The sequence below is a fragment of the Microcaecilia unicolor genome, chromosome 10, assembly GCF_901765095.1.
Source record: "Microcaecilia unicolor chromosome 10, aMicUni1.1, whole genome shotgun sequence".
Lineage (NCBI taxonomy): Eukaryota > Metazoa > Chordata > Amphibia > Gymnophiona > Siphonopidae > Microcaecilia > Microcaecilia unicolor.
In genome coordinates, this window is record NC_044040.1 from 184,536,502 (window position 1) to 184,547,888 (window position 11,387).

Here is an 11,387-nt window from a genome sequence, read left to right on the forward strand (position 1 = left end):
CCACCACTCTAACCACTAGGCCACTCAATGTGGCCGCGCAGGCTTCTGTTTCTGTGAGTCTGACGTCCTGCACGTATGTGCAGGACGTCAGACTCACAGAAACAGAAGCCTGCGTGGCCACATTGCTGCTCTGCAAAGGCAGGCTTCTACATGGAATGTTGCTAGTGGAATAGCAACATTAACATTCCATGTAGAATCTCAAATAGTAGCAACATTCCATCTAGAATCTCCAATAGTAGCAACATTCCATGTTGTTGTTACATTTGTACCCCGTGATTTCCCACTCATGGTAGGCTCAATGCAGCTTACATATTACATACAGGTACCTATTTGTACCTGGGGCAATGGAGGGTTAAGTGACTTGCCCAGAGTCACAAGGAGCTGCCTGTGCCTGCAGTGGGAATTGAACCCAGTTCCCCAGGACCAAAGTCCACCACTCTAACCACTAGGCCATAAACCCCCTAGAAGGTTGCTTGTAGGGCTGGGTGCACAGCAATTCACTTGGCCCAGTGCTGGTGTGGAATGGTTGCATAACACTGCACTTGGCCTTGTCTTATGAGCCGTGTGGGCAGAACAGGGCACTTTGCCCAATGATGTGCTGATGTGAGGGCAGAACAGAACCAGCTGCTCAATGTGATACACTAGTACGACAGCATGTCAGGTCATTGGATCTAGAGTTTTGGAGGAATGGGGGCAGAAAGCTAGCATTTGGTCTTATTTTTGGTACGGTGAGCACCAGGCCTTTTTTGTGCAACTTTCCATCAGTCATGAGTCTATAACATGCTGCTCTTCACCACTGATCTTTTATAAGTTGTTCATTAAAATTTTCACTTCTAGGAGTGAAACAAAAATTTAACACTAAGCTAGAAGTACACCTCTGCACTAAAATTTAATGCAGATTCCATTCCATACGAAAAGCAATTTGTATGCAACGCCATGCTCATTTCATTAAGCTTTGTACAACACATTACTTTCCTGTTAGCATTGATTTTTCGTATGGTAAAACCTTTGCTACAGGGAAATCATCATCATTTAGGGGCCCTTTTACTAAAGTGCTATCAAATCTGGGCCCAACGAATTTTAATGCAGCAGTTTCCGGCACAGTAAGCCCAGATTTAATGCAACAAGCCCAGATTTAATGCAACACATATTTAGGGCATTTTCTATTTGCAGGTCATGCACTAATGTTCCTATTAGCCAGTGATGTAGCCATGGGTTGGCCTGGGTTGGCACAGGCCCACTCAACAGTGGCACACTGCTGTAGTAGCTGTCAGGGATCCCCAAGCCCTGCCAGATGAAGAGTAAGCTCAGCTCAGCTGTGCTCAGCTCAGCAGTCAGCAGCTGCTTCCTGAGCCACCAATGCTGGTACTCTGTGCATGCTCAGTTTTTGCACATGCGCAGAAACTGAGTGTGCATGGGGGTGCCACGTCAGCAGCTGAGGAAGTAGCAGCTGACTGCCAAGCTCAGCACGGGTGTTTCTGGTGCCTTCGAAGAGATCTTCAGCTGGTGGGAGGAGGGCTTGGGGATACTAAATTTACACGTGCAAGCAGTGGCGTTCCTAGCCTGTTTGCCATCTAGGGCGGGTCACCGCTACACCCCTGGCATGTCACTCCCCGAAGTGCATCACCCCCCCCCTGAAGCACATCACAACCCCCCTCCCAAAGCGCACCACCAGAACTTTCCAGCCAGCAGGGGGGGTGTGCGGAGCAGGCGCACGATTGTCGGCTCTGCTGGTCCCCTACCCCGGAAAAGGAAGCAACATTAGAGGTAGCAGAAGACCGCACACCTCCTTGCTGCCTGCATCCTGGGCAGACCTCCCCCACTGCCCCACCCTTGGTACACTACTGCGTGTAAGTCCCAATTAAATCTAATTAGTGCCAATAATTGCTTGTTAAAAAAACAATTAGTGACACTAATTTGCTCATTATTCTATTAAATTGTGCATGCGAATTAGGGGCATGCCTAAATTTGCGCACGCAACTTTTGGTGGGTTCTATAGAATCGGGGGGATAACGCTTGCTAAAGACATTTCTACTCTTCGCATCTGTAGATTTTTTTTGAAGGGCTTGTATGTTCTTTGCATTTATTGTTTTAAAATATGAAATTCTATGTAATAATAAGTTATTTGATTAGTAAATGATCATCCCTTTTCATCATATATTTATTGTTTCAGATTTCTTTTCATTTCTAGGCACTACGTAAGCTTTGGTTTCTCTTTCAGGGAATACACAAGAGGGCATACATGAGGAGGTTCACACTGGTGCAATATAAATATAGAAATACAGCACGCACAGGTCACGTTTTACACAAACTAGACAACATCAGCTTCCAAGCTCTTCCTGCGACACCATGGGGAAAATCTTCTTACCTATATAACATAAAAAGAGAAATGAGCAGCTTTGTAAATGAGCAGTTTAAATGCATGTGGTATGTGATATACCATACAGTGCCACACAACTTACTGGTGTCAAGAGAAGATAATGTAAACCATTACTCCACAACCCACAATCCAACCTACTATCAAAAGAGCAGGGACGATTAAACGACTGTATTCGATTTGGCCTGTGAAGATAAAACATTGTCTTCAGTCAAAGAGGTCAGAGTGGTATTTGAGGTCAATTGCCAACAGCCACAGAAATAATGATCAAGGTAAAATATTATTGTGCTGATGATATTAAAATCATAAATTACTTATATATTCAATTAGGTGTTAAGAATGGATCTTTAGAATATCAGGCAACATTTCTGCTACTGTCTGCACTGACTTACATCTTGAACAGGAACATGTATCTTGTTCTGAACAATGTATTTACTCAATACCAATATTCTGTAAGATTATCTTCCCATAATAAATGTACATTTTCCAATCCTGCATGCTAAAAGGTTTAAAGGATTCCAGAGTCAGACTCTGGGAGGGGGTCAGGATCCATATATTCCTGCACTTCTAAAAGACTGTGAAAACAGGGCACCATGTTGAATGAGTGAAAACCAAACATCCAGAGTGATGGCTTAGAAACACAATCAAAAGTTCCAAAACCATTCACACAAAGACTGGATACAATGCGATAATGTGCATTTGATGTAAAGTGCCCTTTAAATCTTGATCACTACTAATTGTTGGTGATTTTCAATTTTTGGCATTATTTATATTGCATGTAGGAATATTTAGGGGTCCTTTTACAAAGCTGTGGAAAAAGTAAACTTAGCATGTCTTTACGGGGGGTTTTCCTGCATGCTAAGGCCATTTTTTTCCCACAGACGGAAAACGGCAGATTTTCTAATTTAATGCGCTAATGTTGTCATTAGTATATGCAACAAAGAGGAAGGCTACTGTGGCTGTAACTCAGATAATCCAACATCAACAAGTGAAGAGTCCAGTATAAATGCTTAATCAGATAATCAAAACAATATATTTAAAATTCCAATCTTCCCTTATTTTCAAACATTCTCTTCTTTTTATGTAACAAACACTTGTTGAGCACTTAGCTATGTCTTGACAGTGGCCAAACCCGTTTCACTTTACATGCTTCATCAGAAGCCGTGCATCAACTTATTTATAATAACTAACAAGATGGTATCACATATTCTTGTGATGACATTGCATCTTATCAGATCTCAATTCTTTCTTCCATACAGTGTTCTTAGCTGTTGAACAGATCATTAGTGTGTTCAACAGCTAAGAACGCTGTGGATTTTCCCCTACTCCATTTTAATAATGGTCTATGGACTTTTCCTTTAGGAAGCAGTGGAAACCTTTTTAAAACCCCACTAAGCTAACTGCTTTTACCACATTCTCTGGCAACAAATTCCAGCTATAATTAGGGTTCCTCTTTTCCACATACATCACTTTGCACTTGCTCACATTAAACATCATCTGCCATATAGACGTCTTGCGATTTAACAACTTTGAATAACTTTGTGTCATCAGCAAATTTAATTACTTCACTAGTTACTCCCATCTGTAGGTCATTTATAAATATGTTAAAAAGCAGCTGTCCCAGCACAGACCCCTGGGGAACCCCACTAACTACCCTTCTCCATTGAGAATATTGACCATTTAACCCTACTCTTTGTTTTCTATCATTTAACCAGTTTTTAATCCACAGTAGTACACTACCTCCTATCCCATGACTCTCCAATTTCCTCTGGAGTCTTTCATGAGGTACTTTGTCAAATGCCTTTGGAAAATCCAGATACACAATATCAACCGTCTCACCTTTATCCACATGGTTGTTCACCCCTTCAAAGAAATGTAATAGATTGGTGAGGCACAATTTCCCTTCACTAAATCCATGTTGGCTTTCTCTCATTAATCCATGTTTTGAATATGCTCTGTAATTTTGTTCTTTATAATAGTCTCTACCATTTTGCCCGGCAACGACGTCAGACTCACCAGTCTATAATTTCCCGGATCTCCTCTGAAACCTTTTTTTAAAAATCAGCATTACATTGGCCACCCTCCAATCTTCCGGTACCACGCTCGATTTTAAAGATAAAGATGCAATTCCCCCCTTTTTCCAAGGCTTATTTTATTGCTTCCAAATCTGTGAGAAACTCCATACAGGATGGAAATCAAGGAGGTGGTGTTCAATCAGCTGTGGAAGAGCTGTCTCAGGACAGCTTGGACTTTAACGGGTTTCTTGGAACATTCTGACTCTGAAATTTTTCTGATTGAACTAAAGTCACACAGGAACGTAGGAATAAATGTATTCTTATGAGACAACAGGTTATATCCCTTAAAGGTAAATTCCTGTTGCAATTTCCTTGTAAATGTATGGTAATTATTTCCTCAACTAGTTATGTGTTTTTTAATCCTGACCAAATAAAGTTTTTGACAGACCCAAAGAGACCGGAGCTTCCAGACCCTACTTGGAGAGATGAGACTTGAGGGGTTTGGGCTTGAATTATGTGATAATCTCCCTTCTGTTATTTCTCTCTACCTATTATATCCCTAGCTTCCGTTATTTATTTCTCAGAGTTCTCCTGAAGTTTTTTGTTTTTTTTTTTTGGGGGGGGGGGGGGATGAGGTTCTTTCTCCAAGTGGGTTAGTTTTGCACATAATCCACAGACAAAATAGGAAAGAGCCTCTATACTGATCAAGAACTTCTACACGGGGAGTGCCATGCAAATAGTTCTTTATTGAGGCACCAACAGAAGACCTGGCATGGGGCCATGTTTCGACGGGTGTGCCTGCCTGCTTAAGGGTTCGTTTACAACACTCTGGATGCAATTGTTCTCACAGTAGTCGGCCATCTTCTCCAGTTCGTAAAGCTGTCGAGCAAGGTCTGTAGTAGAAACCTATTCTAGGTTCCATTATAGAAAACTAGTGTAACCCGGTCTCAGCGCACCTAACATTTACATGCATATGGTTACACCAGCCATATATCTGACATATCTGCAGGTCCTAAATGGTACACCCTCCCCTTTGCATTTAGATGTTATGCAAGTTAGGCAGCCAAGAACAAGAAGATCGCAATTCCACAAATAAGTCGAAACAAAGGTCAAACAGTGGAGAAGCAAAGCAAAAGAACAAATGAACCAGTGCGTTTTTTCTAACAAAAAAGGTGCCGGTACTCAAATGCCAAGCCACCCTTCAGGAGTGGAGGGATCACTGAGGGACCCAACCCACAATAGCCAGGCCCCATGCAACCAGTCACAGAATCTATGACAAGGCAGAATTGGTGTGTAGAGCCTGAGCTCTTTTATTAAAACTTGGGACCATGGGTCAATTTTATTAGACAATGGAAAAGGTGCCGGTACTCAGTACCCCCATGTACCCCCTCAAAAAAAGCCCTGAAAAGAACACACACTGGTGTGCAAACACATAAAAGTCCTTTATTCAGTTATTCCAGCATCTGACGTGGCCCATGTTTTGACCAAAAAGCCTGCGTCAAGGATCCAAGAGTCTACAAACAACTCTTGATATAGTGTCCTATATCCCAAATCAAAATCGCTATTAATTATTCAATTACCATATTGAATATAGCAAACTCAGGCAAGGTCGCAAAGAAAGAACACACAAACGTCCTGAGGAACTATGTTGGCGCCAATCTGTATCCAGATGTCAAAAGCAGGAAGATCACAACTCCACAAATAAGTCCAAACAAAGGTCAAACAGTGGAGAAGCAGAACAAAAGAACACACAGTGGTGTGCAAAGATATAAAACTCTTTTATTCATTTATTCCAGGATCCAACACGGCCCATGTTTTGGCCAAAAGACCTGTGGCAAGGATCCAAGAGTCTACAAAAAAAACTCTGGATATGGTGTCCTATATCCCAAATCAATATCACTATTAATTATTCACTTACCACACTAAATGTAGCAAACTCAGGCACAGTCGCAAAGAAAGAACACACCTGCGTTCACTGAATAGCTGTGATCCTGAGGGACTGCGCTGGCACCAAACAGTATGCATCCAGAAGCCGAAAGCAGGAAGATCACAACTCCACAAATAAGTCCAAACGAAGGTCAAATAGTGGAGAGCAAAGCAAAAAAACAAAGCACAGTGGTGTGCAAACATATAAAAGTCCTTTATTCAGTTATTCCAGGATCCGACATGGCCCACGTTTCGGCCAAAAGGCCTGCATCAGGGATCCAAGAGTCTACAAAAAACTCTGGACATGGTGTCCTATATTCCAAATCTAAATTGCTAGTAATTATTCAAATTACCATACTGAATATAGCAAACTCGGGCATGATCATCAAGAAAGAGCACACAAACATCCTGAGGGACCGTGTTGGTGCCAATCTGCTTCCAGATGCCAAAAGCAGGTAGATCACAACTCCATAAATAAGTCCAAACAAAGGTCAAACAGTGAAGAAGCAAAACAAAAGAACACTTGCTGGTGTGCAAACACATACAATTTCCTTTATTCAGTTATTCCAGGATCCGACACGGCCCTTATTTTGACCAAAAGGCCTATGTCAGGGATCCAAGAGTCTACAAAAAACTCTGGATATAGAGGGGCATAATCGACCAGAAACGCCTATCTCCATGGGCGTTTATCTCCGAGAACGGGTCCGTGAAGGGGCGGAGTGAACCGTATTTTCAAAAAAAATAGACGCCCATGTGTTATTCGCCAAGGTGTGAGCTGGGCGTTTTTGCTTTTCAGCGATAATGGAAAATGAAATCGCCCAGCTCAAAAACGAATAAATCCAAGGCATTTGTTCGTGGGAGGGGCCAGGATTCATAGTGCACTGGTCCCCCTCACATGCCAGGACACCAACCGGGCACCCTAGGGGGCACTTTTACAAAAACAAAAAAAAAGGTAAAAGAGCTCCCAGGTGCATAGCACCCTTCCCTTGGGTGTTGAGCCCCCCAAATCCCCCTCAAAACCTACTGCCCACAAGTTTACACCATTACTATAGCCCTAAGAGGTGAAGGGGGGCACCTACATGTGGGTACAGTGAGTTTGGGGGGGTTGGACGACTAAGCATTAAGCAGCACAATTGTAACAGGTAGGGGGGGGATGGGCCTGGGTCCACCTGCCTGACGTCCACTGCACCCCCTAACAACTGCTCCAGGGACCTGCATACTGCTGCTTGGGAGGAGGGTATGACATTTGAGGGTGAAAGTAAAAAGTTGTGAAACATCATTTTTTTGTGGTGGGAGGGGGTTAGTGACCACTGGGGGAGTCAGGGGAGGTCATCCCCGACTCCCTCTGGGGGTCATCTGGTCATTTAGGGCACTTTTTGGGGCCTTATTCGTGAAAAAACAGGGTCCAGGAAAAGTGCCCTAAATTCTAGCTACAAACGTATCCATTATCGGCGAAAGGCGCCCATCTCTGTTCGGGTGATAACCACGCCCCAGTTCCGCCTTCACCACGCCTCCGACACGCCCCCGTCAACTTTGTCCGCATCCGCGACGGAGTGCAGTTGAAAGCGTCCAAAGTTCGGCTTTCGATTATACCGCTTTATTTGTTTTTGTGAGAAAAACGCCCATCTCCCGATTTAGGTCGGCTCTTGGGCGTTTTTCTCTTTCGATTATAAGCAGGATAGTGTCCTATATCCCAAATCAAAAACTATTAATTATTCACTTACCTCACTGAACGTAGCAAACTAAGGCACGAATGCAAAGAAAGAACACACAAACCTCCTGAGGGACCAAGTTGGCACCAAACCATCTACATCTGTAAGTCAGACGTCAGGCATAGGCACCCAACTGGTACTTTTATGGGTAAGAGTACAATTGCATGCGTCAGTGCTGCTATGCCACACATTTATGCATGTAACTATTCTAAACATTTACATACACAATGGGCACAAGCATGGGCACCTAGATTATGGAGTTCCCTTCACGTGGGCATGTTTCAGGGGTATGACCTAAGAGTCAAAAGTTAGTATGCAGACAGAGTTTGGTTGTACCAGCACGAAGCTCAATATGTTGTGAAAAATAAAATGATGTAAAAGTGGTGAAATCAGAGGTAGTACAATTTCATATTTACATTCACATTAGGTTTCCCAATTATTTCTCTCTCTTATAGTTCCCACAACGAACGGCAACCCACTCCTCATTTCAGCCGAGGGAAATTCAGGGAGTGGAAAGGACAGAAATCATGCTTGGGTCTCCCAGTCCTTCAGCCCTATGTCCAGTGTTCTATTCAAATAAACAACCATTACCCTACAAAGTGTAAAACAATAAAAGGGTGAAACCTTTGGTCAAATATTTTAACATTTGCCAATTATATGAATATAGGGTCAGAAATTGGCAAAGAGAGGACTAAATATTCCAGTAGACCACTGATGTCAAGACTGAAGCATTTTCGATGCAAAGTCATCTTTTCTCATGGAGAAAACAACACAGTACATATAACTACTGCACAATAAAATGTAAAGAATACAGAGATGATTCCTACAAAACCTACGTAGAAGCTCTTTGGAAACTGTGCACTCACTCGAAAAGCGAATAGGGTTTAGAGCTTACCGGGCTCTGCCATCTCTGTTTGTGCTGATTGATTTGGAAGATTCAACGTCTGCTTGTGCTGCTGTTACTGTGAGTGTATAGATGCTTTAAATAGAGATGAATTTGGAACGCAGCTGCCCACTTCACTGATGCCAATGCACCCCTTTATGGGGCTGATTGTTTGAAGGGACTGGTGCCTGTGAGGTTAGGGCTTTTCGGCTCGCTTGTTTTGACAGTGCACATACTAGCACACAGATCCACAGTGATCAGGTTTTAACTTGTCAATGAATCAAAAGGATAAGGCAGCGTCAACTGGATTTATGATCCATGTAATTGGGCTCAAAGCATACGAAGAGGCTCATTTTCAAAGCACAAAGACTCACAAAGTTACATAGGTTATTCATGTAACTTTTTAAGTCTAAGTGCTTTGAAAATGCCTCTCAATGTAACTTTGTAAGTCTGTGTGTTTTAAAAATGAGCATTTTCATGTGCAGTGATGGATGTCGGAGGATTATTTATGGAACAGTGGTAATGTCCATGGCTGATCTGTACCTTGCTGCTTTTCATGTCGTTGTTTATGCTAAGCTCAAGCCTAAAAACACAGAAGGAATTAACTCAGTTTCATTAGTGAGTATGGAAATAGTTTATTTTTCGCTCATAGACAGCTTTAGAAAAAAACATTTCCAAGTAGGGATCAAGAAGACAAATTATGTTGTATACCTACCCAGTGTGTTTTTTGTTTTTTTTTTGAGAAAAAGGTGCTGGTACTCAAATGCCAGGCCATCCTTCAGCGGTGGGGTGATCACTCAGGGACCCACCCCACAATAGCCAGACCCCCTGCAACCAGTCACACACATGGCAGAATTGGTGTGTAGGGCCTGAGCTCTTTCATTAAAACTTGGGGACCATGGGTCAATTTTAGCAGACAATGGAAAAGGAGCCAGTACTCTCAGTACCCCCTCAAAAAAAGCCCTGTGTATACCTCAAGGTAGTGTTTCACAACTGGATTAGAGAACAGGTTAATAACTAAGTATTTAAGGAAAAGTATGTATTCTAAAGCATACTGTCTGCTAAGGGTGTCATTTAAGTTGTGGTGCTTCCAAAAGAGTATACATTTTGTAAAATGTCTCTGATGGGGTGGCCAATCAGAACCTTGCAAGCCACAAGTAGCTCCCTCACTGTGAAAGTGCAGCTCTTTCAATTCCACTAGCATAGTTATCCACTTATGTGGGCAAATGAGAGAACAAGGAGCCATTCCAGGGTCTACAAGTGAAGAGAACAGGAAAATGCTGTCCAGAACACCAATGGGAAGAGGCAGTCAGGGCCAGCAGTAGGAAGGTACAACTAGGGCAATTGCCCTGGGTACCCATACCAGAAGGAGCTCCAAGCATACCCAAGGAGGAAGGAGGCACAACCTGTTGCAAGTTTTGAGGATTTTTCCCAAACGTCTGCTCTGGGCCCCCAGCATGTTGATCATCAGGCCTGACGGCTGTCCAGGACTCTCATGATAGAACTGAAAAAAAGGTAAGTCTGAAACTTCCACAGTGAAGAAAACAAGGCTAATGGGAAGAGGATGGCCATGAAATGCATGGGCCAATAAGAGGAGGAGGAGGAGGTGAATCCATCGTATTGCTGTAGAAGACAAGGGATAGTTGATCGGGAGCCAGAACGCAGAAGGGAAACATAGGCAATGAGTCTGCAAAATGAAAAGTCATGATGGCAGTTCATGGTACTGTGAAGGAGATCCCAGAGGAGGGGTGAATGAAAAAAGTGAAGACAGGATGAGAGACAGACTGGAGAAAAGAGAGGATATTGAGATAGACTACTGGGGAAAAGCTGTTTGAAAGATTGCTGGGGATGGGTTTAGGTGCTCCTTGAGAGACATTGTGGGGAACACAGATAACACACAATTTTTTAAACTTCTTTCAGTGTACATCATTTTGAATTTTACTTTATCTCCAGCACAGTCTATGAATTTAAACAATACTTCACTGGTCTGTTTGTACTTTGATAGTACTCTGATACTCCCTTGTGTTTGCTAATATTGTTATTGCTTTAGATGACTGGGCAGTGTACTGTTTTCTATTTTGTTTTATTTTAGTAATTATTGTCTGGGTTGCGGTGTTTGTATTCTCATTTTTTTTTTATTTGCATAACATCTAAGCATGGCATTTACACCAGCTAAAGGGCCAGATAAGTCGTCATTCCCTAAATGGAAGCACATTTTCTGCCACTTCCACTAGTCATCTATAAAGAATAACAGGCACTTCCTTTTCTTTATAAATTAGGCTTGAAATAGGTCCCTGCTTACCATGTTATACTTGGCCTCCTGTTATAGAATTACCCTCCTGAGAAGTTCTAAGAGAAGAGGACATTTCTCTGGGTAAGTGACATTATTTTGCTCTGTGCTTGGTAACTTAAAGATTGGGTTTAAAAGAGGAATTGTAGGTTATTGATAAACACAGTTAGAATGTATTTTTTTT

General features: G+C 42.5%; 1 protein-coding gene across 1 annotated transcript; it reads right to left on the reverse strand.

Annotated features, from left to right (window-relative positions):
* Nucleotides 1–2,137: 2,137 nt before the first annotated feature.
* Nucleotides 2,138–9,097, reverse strand: STRIT1 (small transmembrane regulator of ion transport 1). Its single transcript, XM_030216836.1, has 3 exons — nucleotides 8,926–9,097; nucleotides 2,463–2,562; nucleotides 2,138–2,368 (listed from the first exon to the last, which is right to left on the reverse strand). Exons 1-2 carry the CDS (start codon nucleotides 8,936–8,938, stop codon nucleotides 2,468–2,470), a joined length of 108 nt encoding a protein of 35 aa, XP_030072696.1. The 5' UTR covers nucleotides 8,939–9,097; the 3' UTR covers nucleotides 2,138–2,368; nucleotides 2,463–2,467.
* Between the last annotated feature and the right edge of the window lie 2,290 nt (nucleotides 9,098–11,387).